Source organism: Aulonocara stuartgranti, assembly GCF_965226115.1.
Source record: "Aulonocara stuartgranti genome assembly, chromosome: 5".
Classification (NCBI taxonomy): Eukaryota; Metazoa; Chordata; class Actinopteri; order Cichliformes; family Cichlidae; genus Aulonocara; species Aulonocara stuartgranti.
The window spans coordinates 9,241,307-9,264,099 of NC_138943.1; the positions used below are offsets into that span (position 1 = coordinate 9,241,307).

Consider the following 22,793-nt stretch of genomic DNA (forward strand, 5'->3'; position numbering starts at 1 on the left):
CAGTCTACTTTATGCTTCATTACTGTCAAGAAACTAAAAGTGAAAACATATTTTAAATAAAGCAAACAGACGTTTAAAGAGAAAAGAAAGACTACGGATGCACGTTATGTTCAGTTATTTAATGTTTTGCTAATAATCACAATCTTCTGTTGTGAAACTAATGTAGGGGGTGCAGGTAGATGGTGTGCAAGCTATGAACAAATCAACTATAGTCAAGACGACACAACATGATAACCACAATCCCAGAGAATGATTGAAATCATTTTGTACCATTTATACTCGACCAATGAAAACTCTGAACAGAAATTTAGTCATATTAACAGATGCGACATTATCAGCTAAACAAACTGCATACAAAAATATGAGTAAAAAGGAGTAAAAGTTTTACATTTCAGTAACATTGTTACTAGACAAGGAAACAAGAAGAAAAAGTGTGGCTTTGCCATCAGGTGTAGTAATCAGTGATTAATTCCCCTTTACAGATTCAGGTTCTTAGTTTCATGTCTTAAAAAAAAAAAAAAAAAAAAAAAGCTCCTCTGTTTTATAGGCACAAATAAAAATGTATATTTTTAAAAGCTTATGTTGAAATAAAAATAATAAAATCAGAAACCACAAAATATCTTTAACACACAAGTACCCTCTTAGGAAATGGATACTGTTCACAGTAAGTGCCAACACTATTAAACAGTGACTTTGTTTTACAGTTAAACCTTCCCGCACCAAAACACAGATAAAAGATAAATGTGCAAAAGAAATGATCAGTGTCGCTTATTTTGTGCCCTCTGAGGTTGGCAGTCCACATGTTCCAGTGTCCAGGGTTTACATCCATTCGTTTCTGTGGGTACTTTTAATTTCGGCTTCGTTTGGGCTGAAGCTTTACAGGCTGCTGTTTGCTGACGTTTTCCTCCCACTCATAGCAGTGGTTCACCCGAGCATAGCTCAGCAGACATGGCAGCTCGTCCTCAGTCTCTGTGTAGTGCTCAATCAGCTCAGCCATGGAATTGAATTCAGTCTTGCATTTCTACATTTATAAAAATAAATAAATTAAAAAGGACACCAGTTACACATGATTATAAATCAACTATGACATTTCTAATCAAATACAAACAATTATTATGGTTTTCGAGAATAATATTGTCAATTAAGGTGGTTGCCAAGTGGAAACCTCCAGTGCAGTTCTCCAAAAAGCCACTTGAGGGCTCTAGTTAAAAACAGACTGTATAAAATTTGGAAGTCACCCACTATAAAGTCCTGATGTACAGGATAGCCTCAAGCTTAATGTTTTTGACCATAACATTTTAACATCACACGGAAACAAACACCCCTTGCTCTCCACCGCACTCCTAATATCAACATTTCATAAAAAGTAAAAAAAATAAATAATCCATGTTTCAGTAAATGTGAACTGAAACTACCAACTGAGCCCCAAATCTTCTTACTGACATCATAGAGTGAAAGAGTTGAGGGCAATTTTATCCACAGACCTCAATTTAATTGGAAGTCGCTGCAACTAGAGCTGCCGCCCTCTGCTGGCCATTATAGGGAATGCGTATTTAAAGCACTTCCACATTAAATCAGATATTTCAATATCTCCCCCCCCACGACCCCCTTTCTTTTCTATCATTTATGAAAAATATAAGAGCTTGTGAAAATAAAGTAACCAGTGAAAGAGATTAGATTTAATCATAATCTGGTTTTCACATCATGTATATGAGCCAACAAAAGAATTACCTCCAGCACGAATTTCCCTTTACGGGTGTTTTCAATAAGGTGGGTGATCGGGCCAGAGGAGAAGCGAATGATTAGAGAGCCACATTTAGGGTTTTTTGGATGTTGGCACAAAAGGTAGGATCCCAGAACATCATCTGCAAGCAGTGAATAGCTGCTCTCACTGCAATACCAAGAAGGAAAATCACAGATGTAGTAATAGGAAAGTGACACTTATGAATGTAAAGATGTATTTGATGTGCGATATACTAACGTTGCGATACCAGCCCAACACCACACTGCCTGAGCTAGTGCCTCTTCTGTTTCAGACAAGCTTGGAGCCCGGGATCGCCTCGCTGGCAACTTGTCTAGATCCTTTTCTGGTTTTGATATGATAAGAAAAATAATGTAAAGTTAGATTTTATAAAGGTGGAATATTGCATCACCATGTGACGGGGAAGAAGCATCCCAGATGATCTCAACTCAGTGGACGCTATGCAGTGATGATGATGAAATAACCCCTCAAAAACAAAGAAACATATTCAACTTTAAAAAGGAACATTAGTAACAGAAATAAAATGTAAGCGCTGTAGAAATGCACAATTACCCATATGAGATGAAATCACTTCATCATGCAGACTAAAATAAAAAAAACAAAACAAAGAAAAGCCCTGACACCACAGCAGTGACTGCCCTTCACCAAATACTGATGAAGTCGCTTTACCTAATCAATTCTTTGAACCTCGATAGCGCTCTGTGAACACTCGGCCCACCTTGAGTTACACTCAGTTGATCCTGAATGGTGCGCTGTTTGCGTGGCGTGAAAGTGAAGGAGCGGTAAGCACCAGAGCGCAGCACTTTGGTGCGTATGACTTTCTTGCGCATCAGGGAGGGAGAGGAGATGGGAAAGACCTCATCTTGGCTGCTTTGTTGGTCATCTGAAGACTTTGGAGTTTTCTGTAGAGAAAACATCACATAGTTTGTACAGATAATTTAAATTTTGAGGCATACATTTTGAAACTGCAGTGCTGTGCAAAAACTTGGGTGCGGTAATTTTTGAAGACATGGGTAAACTTACATTGAAATACAATATATAAAGAGGCAAAAACCATTGCAACATTTACTAACAAACTAACATTTAAATTAGTCCATGAGATTTTGGGTGAAGTTAAAAAAAGAAAAAAAGAATAGCCAAACCTTAGTGCCAGGTAATAATCCACCAAAAGGAGCTCTTCTGAATGAAACCAGGGCGCTGACACTAAGAGGAAAGCCGTGATTGAGCAGTGAAGGCTTGCGATGAGGCAGTGAGCCAGCAGAGTCTATCTGGGCCTCTTCTGGATGCTTCTCCAAGTACGACAGCTGGAAGCAGCGGCACAGCAGCAGGTTCAGGAACTGGGCCTAAAGGAGGAAGGGTGCATACAGAAAACCTAGCAGTTAAACTGAAACGGTGTTATTCTGTGTCATATTGCAGTCGTTCATCAAGTAAATTATTAACAGTACAACGGCACTGATAAAAACTTAGCGCTTCAACACCACAGCTGACACCGTTTAGTCAAGCACAGGCATCTCGCAGAGATGAGGCAATTGCAGTGTCATAGTATTGCCGACCTCTCCATGTTGGAACAAGTCTCGCTGCTAACTACAATGCGGTGAGACTGGCTCAAAACAATTGAATGCTACCAGATCCACCAGTAGAGGCACCTATTATTGTGTCACACAGGAAGCTTGGCTTCAAGGGTGACTTCTGAAGATACAACAGTCGGTTGGGATCAGATCTGAATTTAGCACAGAAAGGAATTTGTTATCAAAGATCAATAAGCACATTTCCCATCACTCTCTAGTCCAAACCTGTGTGACACTGGAGGGTTTTATTTGGAGTTACCATGGCAAACTGTTCAGTACTGACCACATTTATTGGATTTAATTTCCTCTAATGTGTCAAAGGCTTCTGATAACAACAGAAATGTTAGCTTTATATTATATCGGCATTACTTCCCTACTCTGGGCTGCTCTAAAATAGTTTGCCTATCAAGATAACGAGAACGGAAATATGGACTCAGTTTCAGTGACACCATTAACGCAAACCTCTAATGTAAACTTTAAAAGGTTGTTCTCGTTCTCACGTCATTTAAACACGTGACCATTTTATTCCTTTTAAAGAATCGCTGTCAAAACCCCGCAACTATTTCAGGCACGGACCAAAACTATGCAAACATATAGCTTGGAAACTTTCTATGATAACAGACTTGAAAAACAGAGACTAGAAAGAAGACGAAGTAAACTGCTAAGTACAACACAAGTAAAAAGCAAAATCACAATGCTGCTAACTCTTTTTAGATCGCTTGATGGAAGTTCTGTTTTAACCGCTTGCACATGTGCCTTTGCTCTGCTCCTCTGAGATAAAACAATGCTCCTTCAAGTTGACTTCTGTTTCAGGGAAGAGGGAGGGTGAAGTCCCAGCGAGCCAAATCTGGCAAGTAGAGCAAAAATGTGTTGGTCTGGCCTCAAACCTCCGGTCAGTGCACCATGAGTGGACACACAATGTCAAATTTTCTTCCTCTGTCTGGAGAAGTTACATATTATGCATTTTGAAAAAAGAAAGAAAGAAAAAAAAAAACTCTTGCATTGTTTGATTTCTGGGTCGTAGCCCATCATCACCTCTGGTAATGATTCGGCATATAATAGTTTGAAATGTCTGGTAAGCAACATGGTGATATCACAAAACACACATGTTCAAGCAGTCAGGACAGGCCTTCCACCGAGTGCAAGTAGTGCCAGAAGCAGCCCATAGGTGCACACAGAGATAACCTTGAATGGGGTTGCAGCTAAAGTATAGTCAGTCATTGTTTCTGCTTTTTGTGAGCAGAGTTGGAACACCTTTAATCACACACTTTAAAATATACTGTGCTTGACAGAAGGACTTTCTGTCCAGCATGGGAAAGCGGCAGGGTTGTTATTTGTGAGTAAACAGAAAGCCTTAAATACATATTTACTGCGAGCTCTAACTATAACAGAACAATGGAGACTCCTTACTGCTCTGGCGTGCCTTGCTTTAAAGACATGGCAGTAGAGCTGGGTGTCTGGGCAGCCTGGGTTATGCGCGACAAAGGCAAACTGTGAATCGACGGGTCGGGCCGTGGAAAGAGAGATTCTCCGCAGAGCGTGGGCCATCAGGAGGATCTGCACACAGGGACAGGTCGCGAGCAATAAGGCACGAAAAGGAGAGCGACGTAAACAGGTCAAAACAAATTAACTGTCATTTTCTCTACTTACCGTTTCATCCTCATTATACATTTTCACACCTTTAATGGAAAACTTTAGGGACACTGGCCGTCTTGTCTTGCATGCCTAAATGAATACAGGACTGCATTAGGTACAGTCGTTATCATCACATTCGTAGGTTTAGATAGAAAGATAAAGACTCACTTTAAGGGACTTCAACTGTGTGTGCAGCTGCTTAATCTGGTCATCCAAACAGTTATCATCCACAGGAAATGAGCCTACATACTTCACCAGTGAACACAGGAGGTTAAGCAAACACTCACACAGACACACAAATGCAAAGTCATATTTCCAGACATACCTCTGCTGATCGTGTCACTGTACCATCTTCTCTGACCGGTGCCTCACCCATCGTGCCCTGTGGAAATACGAGATTTCAACACTTGAAGTCCCGAGAATTTAGGACTCCAAGCAGCAGAGTGAAGGAGATTTAAAAACAAGTTGAAAACATATGGACTAAATTGAATGTGCGTTTATCTATCCTCTTGATACTCAGGGAAACATGAAAGACGAGTCGGTATTAAACATAAGCGTAGCAGTCGCAAGAGCCTGATTTTGAAGACGCTTCTTTGGGCGCATTAACGTCGCAGATAAACCTGCTGCTACGAGAGGCTCGATTGTTTTGTTGAGATTATCCGCCACGAAATGCCCCGAAAGAAACCCAGAAAGACACAAACGCGTGAAAAGACAAAACTTTTGAAGGGTTTCCGCCCTGTGGAGTCCAGCAGCAGCGGCAGGCAACACCGGGGCGTCTCCACCTGAGCGCACAGGTCACAACAGCACCTTTATATCACAGAAACTCACCCTGAGAGTCGCAACTAAACCCTCCTCATCCACCTCCTCACCCTCGCACCGCTCCGCGTCTTCTTGGCACGCCGACCAAACGCACACCGAGGCCCCCCCACCGTCACACTTTTACCTGCAGCCGTTACCCCCAGGTGTGCAGCGGTATTCCGAGGCGGAGTTTAGTTGAAGAAAGGCGGGGAAAGAGGAGGAGGAGAAGAAAGAAAAGAGGGTGTACGTGAGAACTAAATCAACCAAAACACGAAACTTACGGAATGGCTCAATGAATCACATCACCCTCCCCCTGAAGCGGTTTCTGTCCACTCCGCCTGACATTCCCACACAGCGCGCAAGAATTCAAGCTCACGCAGCAAAACCAAAAATAACAGTATGTGTCAATAAAAGTATTTTAAAATTACACGATATTAATTTATAGTTAAAAGCTGTGCACTGAAAGTCCACTAGGTAAAACCTGCGAGAAATAACTGGAGGCGTCACCAAGATGGCAGCCTGCATGGGAAAACTTGTGTCTAGATGAACTTTGGGTCCAAAAGTTAAATCTATTTTAAGCCGCCCCACCACCACCACCACCACACACACCTCCTCCCGATAGTACTCGTTTTTTACTTCAGAAAAGATATTTGGGGTCATAACACTGTAATTTGTACGCCGTGCCATTTTATTATTTTGCAGATTTTATCATATGCTATGTTGTGTTATTAGATACAGATATAAAAATACAAAAAGTTAAGGTGCAGCAACATTACAGCGATACACAATGAGTCAGTGTGATTCAGTAGTATTTAAAACCTTTATAATGATACGTGGGAATATACATTTTGCTTAAGTAAACGCTCAGAATACTTGTTTCTCCACTTTTTATCTACAGTTTATACTTCTGGTTATACATGTTAAAAGCTGACATGCACCCATTGTGGGCCCGGTAACTTTTAATGTAGTTACTTTTAGTAGTTTCTCCTTAAAAAGGAGGATTTCTTTGACAGGATACTGACCAACACTCAGAGCAATGGGAAAGCAATAACTCAGTGAAGATTTAAGAAGGAGAATTGTAAATTTATAGGATTTGGGAAGCTCTCTTGGAGCAAATTTGAAGCAACTGCAGATTACAAGATCATCAGTTCAAACTGCTGTACGTGTGTATAAGTTATTTGGATGCATTGTCACACTGCCAAGGTCTGGAAGAAGACCCAAACTGTCCCCCTCAGATGAGAGGAAATTGGTTAGGATGTTGAGCAACAACCTGTAGCCACCATGGCTCAAGCCTGCCATGAAGTCAAAACTCCTGGGACCCCAGCTTCACAGACAGAGAGTGTTGACCTAGAAAGAAGCCCCTGCTCCAAATTCAACAACGTGAAGCTTGACTTTAATTTACAGCTGCCCACATAGAAAAGCAAATGCCCTGTGGGGAAAAGTTTTGCATACATGCAAGAGGGGTATATGATGTAGCATTTCTTTATTAAAGATCTAACAATAACTGGGAATTAAAGTAAGTGGAAAATATTTCAGTCTTGAAGATTTTTGCTCGATGTGCGCTAGCAATGGCCTGGTGTAATTACTTTAATTAAATGTACTGCATATGCTCTCTGAGCCCGTCCCCACGGCTATGCTAACCATTTACATTTTCTGTGGGGGGGTTTTAATGACAAAGACAATCAGGAGGAAAACCTGCTGAATTTTACAAGAAAGGATAGAGGGGGCTGTATCTGCTATAAGGACTAAGATCTTTTGGAGTTCAGATGGAGCTCTTGAAAACCTCTTCTGGTGGCAATCCGCCATCTTTTAAGTTGCGGTCTGCTGGGGCACCAGCATCTCTGAGGACAGAAGCAGGCCGATTCAGATGTCCAGCTCCGTTCTGGGACGACCTCTCGACCCAGTGGAGGTGGTGAGTGACAGGATAATGGCAGCTAAACTGTCAGTCCTGTTGAAGAACACCTCCCACCCCGTGCAGCACACTCTGACAGCACTAATCATCAGCCCTTCAGTGACAGGCCACTGCATCCTTGAAGATGAGACAGAGCCCTTTCCTTTAAGCTGCTGTCAGACTCTACAAACAGGAGACCACATGCACACGCTGGGGACTGAAATCAAAGTGCAACACTGCTGCTATGCATCTAAAGATGGGAAAATATATCATATATACATAAATTTAAATTACATTTCTTCTACCGTATATAGAATTTTTTTTTCTGTTGCTGTAAAACATTAGTTATAAGTTTTATCCGTTTATTCTGAATTGTCTACCTTCCTGCTATAATAATTAGATTTTCATCATCAATGGGACAAAGGCACTCTATGAGATGTGACATTTTCATTGCCCACTAAATAAAAATAAATAAATACTGCAACAGTCTACAAATATAGCCATTTTATTAATGACTTGGAAAAAAGCTTAACAACACAAGGGATACATGCATGCAGGGAAGTTATTATCCTATTATCCTCCTTTTTCCACAACACACATTTCTTACAGTTTGGTACTGAATACAGATGTGAAGCGATAAAATCAATTTGTGTATATGCTTGTTTACACCCACACTCACACCCACACACACCTCAAAAAGACATTTTCCCCTCAGTGTGACTTGAATACTAACAGTATTTTATCCTCAACTTGGCACCTGCAGGTTTAATCTTTTTTTTTTTCCCAGGGGGGCTATATCTGTTTAAATAACCAAATATAAATTATAGTTAATAATAATAATAATAATTAAGAAGGAAACTACATAAATGAGGAACACAGATTACAGTTCAGATTTGTATGCATTAGTTGCATGACTACATTTTGATTCAATCCCGGGACAAAACACAGAAATTTCAAATTTCTGTCTTTTATAAAGTACTAACAACATTAGTAACTCTTTTGAACTTTTAAACCCACTTTTCAACATAAAACTGACGCCGTTTTCACCCTTCTAGAACACTGATCTTTGATTTGAGATTAGGAATGTGTGCTGCCAGCAACTACAGAGTACACGAGGAACATGTGTAAACAAAAACAAACCAAAAAACAAAAATCGAAAAAGAAAAACATAACAAAACCGAAGTCGCTACGTGGCTCTAGTTTTAAAGTATGCTTGATGTTCCTACAGTCTCCCAAGACGGCAGCCTCGCCGATAACACTAACGGAGCTTTCCTACACACTGTGATTAAAAAATAAAATTCAGAAACTCTCAAAGTTCAATTAACTGGTAGGATAAGGTTCTTATTCTACAATCGAAATAAAAAACAAAACCCTACTGCCCCATAAAGAGGGAGAAAACAATGATATAAAGAGAAAGAAAGCACTGAAACTAAAGCGGCAGACTGCTGGATATTCAGACCAGTTTGTAGAAGACGCTCCTGGGTTCAGTATTTCCCTCTCTTAGACTTGCGAGCAGACTGCTTGCTGCTCTTGGCCCCCTTTTTCACTGCGGGCTCTGCAGGGGACGACTCTGCGGGTCGTTTGGATCCACTCTTGGCTGCCTGCTTTTTAGCTGCAGGCGCCTCAGGAGGCGACTCTTCGGCCTTGGAGCGCTTGGACCCGCTCCTTGTCGTCTCCTTTGTGGCTGTAGGCTCCTTGGGGGGCGACTCCTTGGACACAGGTCGCTTGGCCCCCCTTTTGTTTAGCTTTTTAACAGCTGGTGTCTTGGGCTTTTTTGCAGGGGCGCCTCTCTTGACAGGTGTGGCTTTAGATGGCGATTCGGATTCCTTCTTAGGAGCTGGTTGTTTTTTTCCCGAGCTCTTGGCCGAAGATGCTGCTTTCTTGGCTGGAGACTTCTTTGCGAGCGAACGTCCTCTGCCTTTAGCTTTTGACTGACTAGCGCTCGAAGATTTCTTGGTTGGAGGAGGACGACGAGCCTTTGGTGGAGGCCTCTTCGGAGGTTTCCTAAGAGTCGTTTTAACAAAAAGCAGTTGTTAAAAATAAATAAATAAAAACAATTCTCCACTTGAATTGTTAATCATCGTGGGATGGATGGCTGTCATTACAAAAGACTGGACTGATATATGGAGTAGGACCCATCTTTAAACGTTTAACTACAAGCATGTAATTAGGAGTCGAGCTGCAACAGGTATATGCACCTCTTACGGGCCGGGGCTTCATCCTCAGACTCTTCCTCTTCTTCTGATTCTTCCTCGTCTTCGTCTGAAGATTCAACTGTTCGCCTTCGCTTGGTCGGAGGTGCAGCATCTTTCTTTGGAATTTCTTTGAACTTGTCTGGGTACAGGATGGTGGGACTAAGGAGGGGACAAGAAAAAAGGATCAGACATCAAGAAAAGAAAGAACAAAGAATTCCAGAAGCTGCACAGACAAAGCTCCTTTATCAGACAGAAAGAAAAATAAATTAAGTATTAAAGGGTCGGGGATTTCCAGATGCAAGTGAAATACCTCGGGTAGAAAGGGAACGACAGCTGGTAGGTCCCGTTGAAGCCGTGACCAGTAATCTGCTCCATCCATCCGAGTACTTTACACTTTGTCAGGGTCCTCCGAAGATTGGCCACTAAAGAGAAGAGAGAAAAAAAAAAGTTCTGCTGGTGACGCCATTGTTGATGCAAAAAAAGTTTTAACTGAAACTTGTGCTATGTGTGTTTGAGCTGCTGGCTAATTTTTTAATAAAGAAAAAAAAAAAGAAGAAAGAAAGAAATTATAGTCCTAATCAGCTGCAGATATCAGATAGTCGTGCAGATCCTCCATCATCCTGAACAGCAGCTGGTGACGGTAGTCCTTGATATGCTGTGCAGATGGTGATGAACTCAGCTCAGTTCTCCACCGCCTGCAGGTTCTGAATGGGTCTCAGATAATATGGAAGAACTACCGTCTGCAGCTGCAGTTCACGGTGAAAGAGTTTAAGTCCACAAAACAGAGAGACCGCAGAATGACACTGAGAACCTCAACAACAGCGACCCGTCAGTCTGCTGTTAATGAAACATGGCTAGCAGCAAATTAACTTTCAAAATAAGAGTGAGGGGATAGTTTACTAGCAAAACACCAAAATCATTGCAGAAGGCTGAAGGGCTCAGTCATAAGAACCAGGTTTAAAGGGTTCACCTGCTGCATTTCTTGTGATTTGTTTAAAGAGAAAGCGAGTGTTGTGTCTAGTTGTAGTTTCAGATGGTGCAGCGTGTGTAGATAAGGCACCCTTACTATGTCCATGTAGTGCAATCGGTCTCAGGAATCCTGTTGAGCCACGTAGGATTACCTAACTTACCTAACTGGTACTCCTTTCTGTCCTTGTTGGCGTCTAAAAGGTATCGCCGTAGAGTTGTGGTGCTGCAGGTTTTCGGTTCATTCATGGCTGTGATAGCAGCTGTGATGGCGTCCTCCAAAGTGCCACCCTTGAGCAGGACCTTGTTGCCGGTACGCTTCAGCTGGTGGGTAGAAGCACTTTAGGAAACAAAGTCTGCAGCTCTCTCACGTACAAAGAAACAACCTGTCGTTTACCTCTATGCAACAGTATAAAAGAACAATGAAGCCCGAGCTGGCACACTGACTGGCTCTGTGGTCCTGTCTGTGACGTGGAAACAAAGCGGGTCCTGAAATGTTTAGGTGTTAGTAACTGGTGGCAACTGCTACATGACTATCTCAGATAGGTCCGACTTTAAAAAAATAAATAAATAAAAAAGACATTATCTAGAACTGCTCTGCTATTTCATTTTCTGTTAACAGAAGACATTTTTTTTGTCCAAGGAGGCCTTTTCTTAACCAAAAATTAAATGTTTGTTGCCCATTAAAAACAAACAAACAAATGCATTCCTCTTTTTTGAGCAAAACAAAGTGTTAAGGAGGAGACTTACCTGGAAAGTCCCCCTCGCTCCTTTCCCAGTTATTTGCTCCAGTTGCCCTTTCTCAACAGCCCTCACCAGGGCGGACTTCAAGACTTCTGGCCTGAGGAGTAAATCATCTTCAGCTTACAGCTTTTAAACACAATACAGTTAAAGCAGTACCGGTATGTCAGTACACGTGCTGTACAATCATTCCACCCTGGAAAAACAGTTTAAATATTTAAAAGCCCAAAATTACCATGACATTCCTGCCCATGATGAGTGTGTGGCAACTTCTGACCACAATGGCACAACCATCTTTTATATACGAATTAAACGAGTCAATGATAAAGAGCACCTTGCATCTTGAAACAACATTAGACGGAGAAGAGGTGATACGCTGCACCTGTTTTCGATGTTAAAGCTGGGAAAGTGCTGCTCCAGGTACTTCTTGATCAGGTTGTAGGAGGCCTCTTTGGGCTCACAGAGCCGAGTGATGATGAGAGGAAGAGCGTCTCCCAGAGACTCCTGCTTCTGAGCAGCTTTCTAAAACAACATCCATTTACAGACATGACAATTAAAACCAAACATATCCCAGTCTCGGGGAAAAATGGGGAAAAGGAAAATGCTGACACTACACGTTAGGCCCATATCAAACACTACCTTAATTTAAAAAAAAAAAAAAAGTTTAAATCTCCTGCAAGTGCGTCTCCTTGGGGACATCTAGACCACTTCCTTTGCAGTCACCAATTTCAAAATTGTACCCTGGAAGTCTCTGATGATTTGTATGTGCAAAATGACAATTTTCACTCTGCATTTCAGCAGAAGACCTTCTCCACATCTCAAGGTGACAAATCAGCTAACGCTCACACTTCATAGCCATCCAGTCGCAAGTTACAGACCAAGAATTTGTCCTTCTCAGAGTGTCAATCTGCTCTGGCTTTGTTCGGAGAATCCCTTCAACATTAATTGTGGCATATACAAGTGTGCTGATGATTAAGAAACACTGGATCCCCCCCTCATTCTCTTACAGAGAGAATGAGAAAAATATGCATCAAAAATGAGGAAGTTGTCAGATCAGGGCTTCTAACAAGCATTTGTGATGCAGAAGAGTACCAGGAGATGATCGTTGAGGTGTAGTCACCTTTGTTTTATCTACCAGCTGTAGTGCACATGAACTGGGCTTAGAGCAAATCTCACAACTGAAATGATTTATAGCATTCATATACATGCTACATCCAGATGCTTGGCTCGACTTTAGGACTTCAAACACGGGGAAACTGCTAACACTCAACCCTGAGAAATTCCCAACACCTATAAAGTATTAAGACTGAGCATCTTGCAAGTTGTTGTGACGTACCTTAGACAGGGGAGTCTGCTTCCCAATGGCGAAGGTCCCTGAAAGACCTTTCCCCTTCAACTACGTGAGAGAGACAGTTAAAGCACAAGCAAGTAGACTTAAAACCACAAATCCTTGAGAAAAACAGAGCACTTCTGACAGTTTCTTGGCTCCTTCACCTGCTTGATGGTTCCCTTCTCCAAATGTTTCTTCATGGACTTCTTGATGAGGAACTTCTTCCTGTCAAGCTCCATCCCTGGGTATTTTTTCACGATATATTTCATGACAGATTGGTATGAAACTCCAGACCTGTCATTGCAAGACTACAAAGGAAACGGACAACGAATAAATAAATAATCGAGAGAGCGGCTGTGTGCCGAGAGATTCATTTTACAGTGTTTGCACACACCGTGATGGCTTCAATGAGGATGTTATCCACTTTGTTCTGAGTGCCAGCAAAGTTGGTAACAGGGACCTTTTTGCTCGCAGTGACGCTAGCCCACGCCGGAATCGTCCGTTTCACCTTCTTGACTTTAGACTTCTCGTACTTGTAGCCATCCTTCAACCTGTTGCCAGAAGCAGCAAGACACAATTTCAGTCATGACGGTTGATTCTTTAAAAGCGATATTTCACTGTGATCGTTACCACCCTTATCTTTATCACATCCTCACCTTAGTAGGAGAACATAGCAGTGTGTTGCGCACTGTCCAGCCGCGCAGTCCTTGCATTTGTCACTTTGTCCGTTTGTCACCGACGGGAAAGACAAAATGAAATTTGAGAACATCTGTCTTAATGACCACCATGGTAATTTGACCCTCACTGAATTGCAGTGCTAATGATCAATGTGCAAAAAAAAAAAGAAAAAAGAAAAAAGGTGAAGGTCTGTTTTGGCAAGGTCTGGGAGAAGAAGAGGAGGAGGCCAAAATTCTATGTTACAAAAGCTAAAGTTTATAGGGGGAGAAAAACAAAAACAAAGGAGTCCGTAAAGGCTTGCGACCAGCCCAAAAACCGTGATCATCAGAGCTAAACTAAAGTGCTAGATTTTATTAGAAATGTGAGTATATATCACTGATCACTTGGACTGGGGTGTTAGAAAATCCTCACACTGTTACGATGCCACTGTCCTCTCCTCCTGGACTCCTCCAAGACTGCGCACATCTGTCTGATGGCTATGATGTAGGGCTGCCACAAACGATTATTTTGATAGTCGACTAGTCACCGATTATTTTTGCGATTAGTCGACTAATCAGATCATCATCCATTGGACGTAAAACTACAGCTTATTGCACCAGCAGCATCTGCTCTTATATAACTATCATTAGCTTACAGCTTTAAGTGTTTAAGGTCTGTGCTAACTAAAAATAAAGACAAGATGATAGTTTATTAAATTTTAATGAAATTTGCAGATTGTTTCGGTGAAGTTTAATAAACTCCTTGCTATCTAAAATATAACAGGACACTGGAGTATATTCTGGAGCATCTCACACTTCTGATAATCAGTTGTCTGCTTGACGTTTATTCAGCTGTGTAAAAACTATAACTTTAATCTCAGACAAACTGATTTACTCAGGAACAAATAAAATACAAAAAAAAAAAAGCCAAACAATAACATTTTAAGTTATCTAAGTGACTCATATATATTTAACCCGAGTAGCGAAAGACGGCGGTGGGTTTGAAAACGATTTGCAGGGAGTCCGGTGTTCTCACGGCGCTAGTGAGCCTAGCCCCCGGCTCGCTAACGAGCTAGTGGGTAACAGATGTCTCCGAAAACGTCGGAGCGCTTTTGAAAATATGTGGTGTCCTGATAAACTGAGCAGATATTTGAGGTTTACACAGCTACATTCTCGCCTGAAAATATGTTAAACGTTTATTTTGTGACCCAGAAAGAATAATAAGAGTAACATTAAAACTAACTAGCTGCCGCCATTGTTGGAAACTGCGCTGGGCCGCGCTATGAATTCTGGGACACAGCTGCTCCTTCTTCTTCTTCTTCTTCTTCGGGGTTTAACGGCAGCTGGCATCCTTGTACATGCAGTGCTGCCATCTTCTGTTTCAGTCCGTTATTACACTCTTAAATCCTGCCACTTATTCCTGCGTCTTTTGGGATCTTACAAAGCTTCAAACGACGCGTCGACTATTAAATCAGTCGTCGACGATTTTGATAGTCGACGTAATCGTGACTAGTCGACAAATCGTGGCAGCCCTACTATGATGCAGGGAATGAATGTGGATGTGACAACTCACATCTTTTAGAAATGCAACACTGCACGAGAGGAGCAGTCTGCAGTTATCCAGCAGAGGTAAGGATAATATAAACAGATAAAAGTGCTATCAAAGTGAAATATCGCACTGTTCACGCTTGCAGACTATCTTATGGTGAAACTCACTCTTTCTTCTCTTTCCCTTCTCCTTCCTTTTCCGCTGCAGCGCCGTCGGCCTTTTCCCCGTTCTCTGCGGGCGCCGTCTTGCCCGCAGCGCTGCCCTCGTCGCCATCGGCTGCTGCGGCTGATGACGCGGCCTGCTCCTTTTCGGTAGCGGGCGACTCCTCCGAGGAGGCTTCAGGTTCTGAGAAAGCATTAAAAATAAAACCTTAAAAACACTATACCGCCTTTATTTTTCTTCATAGTGTAAAGCTGATATTATTAAACTTACATAAAAGTATGACTCGAGGTCTTTAAAGTTTTTAATGAAAAAATAAAACTGGAAGGGAAAATACTGCATTACATAAAATGCAACATTAGTGTATTTTTTTTAATTAAAAAAAATAAACAGGAACATAAAACAACATAAAAGCATAATGAGGCTTTAGTGCAAATGTGTGATAAATCTGCAGGATTATGAGTCAAGTGACACAATTAAGATGATATTTTGAATTACTTATGAGACAAAACTAATACTAAAACATTTTAAATAAAACACTAATCATTAAACAACCAAATCTATATGAAACTGTAACTATATAATATAAATGTGAATGTATAACTGCTATAAAGTATACAAGAAACCTAAATTACTCTATTTTCCTAATAAATACTGGAAAAAAGAACTGGAGATGAGTTTTGCTCGTTCTGTGTTGAGAGAATGAATGATTGGTTGAAGTTGAACACTGCGACAGATGCCGCTGATGGCTGGCAGGGGGCGGGGCCAGGGTTTGACAGGGTGCAGGTGGAGGACTACCTCACCCTTACCTTTCTCTGCTGCAGCGGAGGGGGTCTTCTCCTGGGTCGGAGTCGCTGCTGCTCGGCGAATCGGCATCACAGGAGATTTACCTGAAGAACCAGAAAAGATCATGAGCACAACCATTGTTTGGCTTTGTGAGTGAAATTTTTGATATGCAAAATTTAATCACTTCGCAAAAAAACCCCAACTACATAAACCGTACTGTACCTGTGGATCAATGAAGCTGATATTTACCTGACAAATAGCTGTTTTTGTTTTTTAAGTTCTTTGAAGTTCGCCTTTTATAAATTAGTGCATCCGTAGATTTTATTTATTTTACAAGTAAATTATTAGGATTCAAGATGTGTTATTAACGGTATGTTTGAGTAGTTATATCACCAATTTCAGGTAATTTCTTCATGTCCGTCAGGTAAACAAAACATGCTAAACTTAAATCTTCAGAATGAGTTCTGAGGAATAAAAGATACAATAAAGATTTATAAATTTCACACTGCACATGTACAATTATTACAGCTCATAAATATCTGTTAATACTAGTTAGAAATTGGATAGGACTGTTGGTTTAACTGGCTTCACTGGTTTGAGGCCCATTTTGTGTATGCACAGGGTTAAAACTGCCGCTGGTGCCAAACCCCCTTCATTCATTGAGGCCTTTTATCCCCCAACTGAAGAAAAGGTGCTGTTTGCTTTACGCAAAACGCTGAGCGCCTACAAAACGGCGCAAAGCTTGCCCCGCTGATGGGTCAGTCTCTGCCAACGGATTTCCATCACGTCCACGGGAGCCAGAGGACGAGGTGCCAGGATTTTTCAGCAGTTTTCGCCATTTTGTCCGTCGGTTTATACACACAATAATGGCGTCTCACAAGGCAGATGAAATTCATTCCAGCTGCACAAAGTGAAAACCCCCGGCTGCTTCCCGAACCGTATCCGTGCAACTGCATGTTTAGCAAACAATTTCTCAGCACGCGAGCCAAACTTACCTTTAACACGTCGGGGAAAACGGAAACACTTTGGGCTAAATTTCTGCACGATCCTTTATTTCGATTCCTCTGTTTACGAGCCCCGCCCCGTTAGGACTGCAACGTGCTGCGTCACGACGCACAGCGAAGGATTCCCACCGTCGAGGCTGACCCACCTCCACCTCTATCCCCCTTCTCCACCCACACAAAAAGCAAGAAGAAAAAAAAAAAAAACACCAAAACAAAAGGAAAAATCTCAAAAGAACAAGATGAAACTGCTTGATACAACCGTAGAAATAATAATAATAATAATAAATACAAAAAACCTAAAAAAAAAAAACAAAAAAAACAAACTATGATCAAAACCCCCAAAACGAAACAAAAATATCACGTTAAAAAAGGCTTTGTAATAGATTTCTATCTAATCCCCTTAAAAGAAATAAACAACACAAAAACAGAAACTGTCTAAAACAAATACAAAAAATAAAAAATTTAACAAAAATAAACTACAAGCTTGTTAAGAAACACAAAACAAACAATTATAATCATTATAGTTTGAAAAGACAAAAGGCATAACATCATTATGTCACTCTGGATTTGAGTTTTTATAATTTCTTAATTATTATTAAGTCAGAATGCTGTTTTTCCTGCTTTTTTGTGAATTTTCTTTGACATATCCTAACAAAAACTTCATGGAAGATGTTGCTTATTTCACAGCTGAGATATCCTTGAATTCAAGAGCAGTTTTGGCCACACAGGTAAATCCTGAAAAGTGAAATCAGAGAAAGTGTTGCTCACATGTGTGACGGGATAATGCCTGGATGGACAAAGCTATAATTTGTGGGATCTGTAGTTTTTGAAGGGAACAATGAAAATGGTTATCTTGATTAAAGCTCCGAGTTTACTCTCCATTAAAGTGGCAGACATCCAACTTTAATCAGAGCAGTATTTAGATTTTGACGAGCCAGACAGATTAAAGAAACCCTTCAGGGGAAAGTGAACAGCTAAAAACAAACACGTTCTATTACAGCTAATGGTTTCATGATGCTGCATTACAATGTGCTGCTGCTGTAAAATCCGCAGATCGTTTTCTTAATTGCTTGTTTTCTCTATATCAGTCAGTTTTACAACGCCCTGGGGTTTCTTTAAATTGTTTTGTCAAATAAGCTGAACATTTTCTAATTTAAGCTGCACCATTTTGCAAGAAAAAAAAAAAGACAAACCTCAAGTGATAAACCATTCCCCAGAATAGCAGCCAATAAACTGTCATTGACGGATACAAAGAAAAATGGCTGTAATTCCTCCACAGTTAACGCAATACTTTTGTTAAACCCCTCACTTCAATCCTGTCTTAATTGTTTAAAATCCAGTACCGGTGCTCAAAAACCTATGAAACCTGTAACAGTGACAAGAGAATCGACCTCATCGGTGAACGTGTGTCAAAGTCATTCATGCTAGGAGTGTCGCCTGCTGCTGTAAATCTAACCCAAGCCCTAAAAGCACATGTGATGACGGGTGCGTGACGTAACAGACGTTAAATATGAACGTACGAATGTTTACATCGAATACGAGCATGAGAAGAAGCGCTGCAATGATTTCAACTTCCCGGTGGCTCCAGGGGATTCCAGCTGCTTCTTCCTGGATTTAAAACTGTTTTTCTTCAAACACTGGCTCAGTTTATTAGACATACACACACACATACACACACGCGTCAAAAAAATAATCTGGCAACCCACCTTTCCCCCCAAAAAGAAGAGACGAAAACACGAGAATAAGCACTTTTTTAAATACCTTTTTTTGTCTTTAATGTATTTACAAGCTTTAATCTGCTCTGTAGGTCTGAAGTGTTACAAGCATGTCATGTTCAGCGACTCTGGCCATTTGCTTTTTGAAGTTGCTCATTCCATCTGAATGAATCTGGTTTGTTCGTCTACGTTTGTGTGACAGTTCGGACTTGCATCGCTTCTTGAATGCATACCTCTACCTCTCATGAGGTGTATGTACATATCAATGCAGAGCAAGCCAAGGCTCAGGGAGACACTTCTTGGTTATTACAAGATAACCTTTGACCTTGGACAATGTTAATAGTTCCTGTGCATTCAACTCCTCTTTTTTTTTTAATCTTTGCTTCCCCTTCATCCCAAAATAATTTTGCTTTACTCTGTTTTAAACCAAACAGTGTGGAATCCGGGGAGGCTGTTTATTTCACAATTATTATTTTGTTATTATAATTAATTATATTGTTATTTCTGCCGTCTTGTTCTCATTGTGAGCATCTGCAAATGTTAAATAACTTTCATATTTGCAGTCCTTAAAAAAATAATAAATTAAAGAGTCCAGAACCTATGTATCTTTTAAGTCTCTTCTTAAAAAGTAACAAAAGAAAAGTAAGTTAAAATTTAAAAAAAAAATATTTTCTATGTATAATACAGGTATTTAGTGCTTCCACCGTTGGGATCCAAACTCAAAATGGCGGCATGTTTCAGAACCGTACCGCAGAAAAAAATTCCAGCCGTAAACATGTCGTCCTGCCCACGCAGCCATTTTGAAAGTTTGTTCTGCTGCGAGGATACAGTTCTACTAAGTCGCGTCCCCGGGTGTCTCCCTCGTCAATTATCTTCAGACTCCTCCTCTGCCTCGCGCAGCCAGGTGAAGAAGGCCGTGACGGACTTCAGGGCCACGCCTTTGCCCTGCTCCTCGGCCGGGTCTTTGCTCGACTCCCACTTGTAGAAAGCGTCCTCCGAGATGACGTCCTCATCATACAGGCAGTCAAAGAACATCCTTAGGAGGTCTAGAAGACAGACAAATATTCAACTGTCACCTTGTTTGACAAGTTCTTTTCGAAATTAGCTTAAAGTTGAACCCTGTTCCTTTTCATTCTAAAGGAACTAGAAAATAAATTTAAAACCAGCCAGAAGAGAAACAAGACTGATTGAAAAGTTACATTAACACAGTGAAGCCTTCAGGCAGGCAACTTAAACTTAAAGATTAGGCGTATTTTGCTAAATTTAATTCGTTTTTTAGTCGTCAAGACTTGAAACCAGCAAATGAGCACAGAAATTAATCAGGAAACAGTTTACTGAGGTCACAAATACAGTCAGCTGAAGACCATTTCCCCCCCATACACATTCTATATAATCCTGCCTTTTTGCAGCTAGAGAAGATGCCCCCTGCTGGTCATTACAATGAATGCTTGTTAAGGCAATACCAACTTCACCACAGTTCCATTTTTCATGCTGTTTCAGACTTAATCAGAGTCTTATCTTCTGTCACTGCTCTGTTTAGGGTGTATGGAATGGTACAAGACCGTAGGCTTGCAGTTAAAAATATAAAACAAGGTAGATGGAAATAATTTTTTTATGACCGTAGTAGAAAGCTACTGAAGTCTAGTGTTTTGTTCTTGGTCTTGTTTGGTTATCTGTGAGTGTTTGTGCACCTGTGCATGTAGTTTATGAATGCAGCTTTATATGCTTTATCTGACAAAGTGACACTCTAACCTCTTGTCTAAATACAGTCACTACTAGTTTTCGTAGAATCAACATAAGCAGTAAAAAAAATGTGACCATCTTTTATATACAGTCTATTGCAAACCCTACCTAACCCATGTTGACATAACTGCAAGATATATTTCCTTGAAACACATTATATTCTTATACCTTGAGAACTAAACTGCAGTGAAGTTCTCATCAAGTTTATTTATGCAAATCCTCCACAGAGAAACACTGAGACTTTTAGTTCAATCATTCTTTACCTTGGAAACAGCCACTAACTATTAAGAATTTACTTGTAAGAACTCTGTGGTGAGATCAAGTTCTTTAAATGAATAAAAAAAATGTCTTAATCATTACATGTACAGCCACTTGTAGCCAGTATTTGAGCTCTAATCAGCAATAACAAAAGAGAGGCGCTAGTAAGGAAAGCTAAGAGCAGCAGGTTTTACTAGTTTTATAAACTATGATGCAGAACTTACTTGGAGGCTGATCGAGGGCAACGATCAGCGCCTGAAGTGCATAAAGTGCTTGCAGCTGTCGCTCAGTGTCTGAGTTAAGGTACTTGAGTAATACAGGCAATCTCCTCTGGATCATGGCCGTGTCCACTCGACAATTGGTGTTATCATCTGTACAGCAAAGCAGGAGGCAGAGTGAGTGCATGCTGAGCCGGCCCGCTCGCAATTTGGCAGAGTGTAAATATTGCAATCAGCGGTGGGATTTAAGCAGAACAGAGAAGTGTCTTCTCCAGGTGGTGGAGTGGCTTACCTTTCACTGCTGCCTTACACACAGCTGTCATCAGAGCCCTCAGGAAGGGAGACGAGCTCATCTGTGTTTCATCTAGATTTGCCTGGGAAACGGAGCAGAACTAGCTGTCATTGTCACATGACTCCACTTAGCAGGTAAAAAATACACTGCAACCTCACATAACTTTGCAGCAGCACATGTTTTAACTATGTTTTCCCCTTCAAACCATGTTTGGATTGCGTCCTCTGCTCAAACACTCAACTTCAACCACACCAGGATTATATTATACTCTGTATCAACACGTCACTTAACACCTACTTGTCCGCGAATGATCTGATACTCTGTTCTACTGTTCACCATATTTGCACAGTGTTTGAGTTATTTTCTGACATTTTTAGTAGTGAGTGCAGCTGTACAATGGTAAGTGGCAAATGGGTTGCATTTATGTAGTGCTTTTATCCAGAGAGCTTTGTAATTTCATACACACTGTTTGCTCAAAGCCAGGAGGCATGCTGCTGGTCTGACCATCATGAGTAACTGGGGTCAAGGAATCGAAACACAAACTCTGGTATTGGTGGACTTCTGAGCCCCAGCTGTCCACTTCTGTAGAGTCAGGTACTATAAGAGCAGGCTACATTAAAACAGTTGGCATGGCTTCTGGTTCTATCGTCATTCGAGCTGGCTACCTCAAGCTTGGTCTCCTCAGACATCTTTAACACGTCGTCCTATTCATGTATTAACATAACAGGATAAAGATGAAAACAGGAAAAGTAAGAAAAAAAATACAACTGAACAACAATGATGAAGCACCACGAGGTGCAGCGCTCAACATAAGAGAACAGAACAGAAAGACAGTGGAAGGCAGAAAAGTCACAAAAACGTTCAGTCCTTATATTTATGTCTCTTTTTAATTGCACCAAAGGCTGTAAAAAGGCACATTTTCAGAATCCTATATCTAAAAAATTAAAGCGATGGAAGAATAAAAAATGCAAACACCACGTCTGTTCTCATTCCATACTTTTAATTTAAAAAAAAAAAAAAAAAAGCAACACAGCAAACGACGGCCTGCCGCTCCTCCCTGCTTTTAGCCACTCGGTCACACAGTTTGTGTGATGTTTGAGCTCCTGAGTAACGTCGCTTGTCATACCTCCACCCAGTCAAAAATCTGCTCATCACTGGCCATATCCTCCAGGAGGAGTCTCTCCAGATGCTGGCTCATCTCCTCAGGAGACAAGACCCTTTCGGGCAGAGCTGCCTCAGGATTGGAGCTGTCTGACTGAAGAAACTGGAGTTTCTGTTGATGTGAAAATGACAGGAGAGGACAAGAAATGAAAAGGTGATGAAAAGGGGGAAAAAAAAGGTTTTCCTGTTGTCTGTTTACATAGTTTTCTATAGAATTCCTAGGTAACACCTGATGACATCATGCAGATCTCAAAAAACAGCAACACATGAGCGATGAGGAAGCAGTGTGTAATCACACAATGAAAAAAGCTAAATTTTTGGACCCTAATGTTAACTCCTATCTGACCTAGTGACCAATGAAAGAAA

The 22,793-nt window shown here is 41.0% G+C and overlaps 3 protein-coding genes across 8 annotated transcripts in view; all 3 read right to left on the reverse strand.

Moving 5' to 3' along the window:
* Positions 1-104: 104 nt before the first annotated feature.
* On the reverse strand, positions 105-6,295 carry sh2d5 (SH2 domain containing 5). Of its 2 annotated transcripts, none has more exons than XM_082534015.1 (10): positions 6,045-6,295; positions 5,291-5,347; positions 5,134-5,214; positions 4,981-5,055; positions 4,741-4,887; positions 2,905-3,105; positions 2,481-2,664; positions 1,982-2,087; positions 1,732-1,891; positions 105-1,021 (listed from the first exon to the last, which is right to left on the reverse strand). In XM_082534015.1, the coding sequence occupies exons 2-10, from the start codon at positions 5,339-5,341 to the stop codon at positions 848-850; spliced, it is 1,179 nt and encodes a 392-aa protein (XP_082390141.1). In that variant the 5' UTR covers positions 5,342-5,347; positions 6,045-6,295; the 3' UTR covers positions 105-847. The 2 variants fall into 2 exon arrangements, with proteins under 2 accessions (XP_082390141.1, XP_082390140.1); XM_082534014.1 differs by lacking the exon at positions 6,045-6,295 and adding an exon at positions 5,794-6,011.
* Positions 6,296-8,143: 1,848 nt separating this feature from the next.
* hp1bp3 (heterochromatin protein 1, binding protein 3) lies at positions 8,144-17,156 on the reverse strand. Of its 2 annotated transcripts, XM_082532601.1 has the most exons (13): positions 17,032-17,156; positions 16,060-16,140; positions 15,259-15,436; positions 13,543-13,605; positions 13,281-13,437; positions 13,051-13,194; positions 12,893-12,952; positions 11,939-12,078; positions 11,566-11,656; positions 10,980-11,139; positions 10,160-10,271; positions 9,853-10,008; positions 8,144-9,658 (listed from the first exon to the last, which is right to left on the reverse strand). In XM_082532601.1, exons 2-13 carry the CDS (start codon positions 16,124-16,126, stop codon positions 9,139-9,141), a joined length of 1,848 nt encoding a protein of 615 aa, XP_082388727.1. In that variant the 5' UTR covers positions 16,127-16,140; positions 17,032-17,156; the 3' UTR covers positions 8,144-9,138. The 2 variants fall into 2 exon arrangements, with proteins under 2 accessions (XP_082388727.1, XP_082388728.1); XM_082532602.1 differs by lacking the exon at positions 13,543-13,605.
* Positions 17,157-18,786: 1,630 nt separating this feature from the next.
* eif4g3a (eukaryotic translation initiation factor 4 gamma, 3a) overlaps positions 18,787-22,793 on the reverse strand; it is a 70,615-nt gene continuing 66,608 nt past the window's right edge. For all 4 annotated transcript variants that reach the window (XM_082532161.1, XM_082532163.1, XM_082532162.1 and 1 more), the window contains exons 31-34: positions 22,393-22,539; positions 21,267-21,348; positions 20,981-21,127; positions 18,787-19,801 (exon numbers count right to left, since the gene is read on the reverse strand). In XM_082532161.1, the coding sequence (XP_082388287.1) occupies positions 19,620-19,801; positions 20,981-21,127; positions 21,267-21,348; positions 22,393-22,539 (558 nt within the window). In that variant the 3' untranslated portion in view covers positions 18,787-19,619. The remainder of the gene's footprint in view (positions 19,802-20,980; positions 21,128-21,266; positions 21,349-22,392; positions 22,540-22,793) is intronic.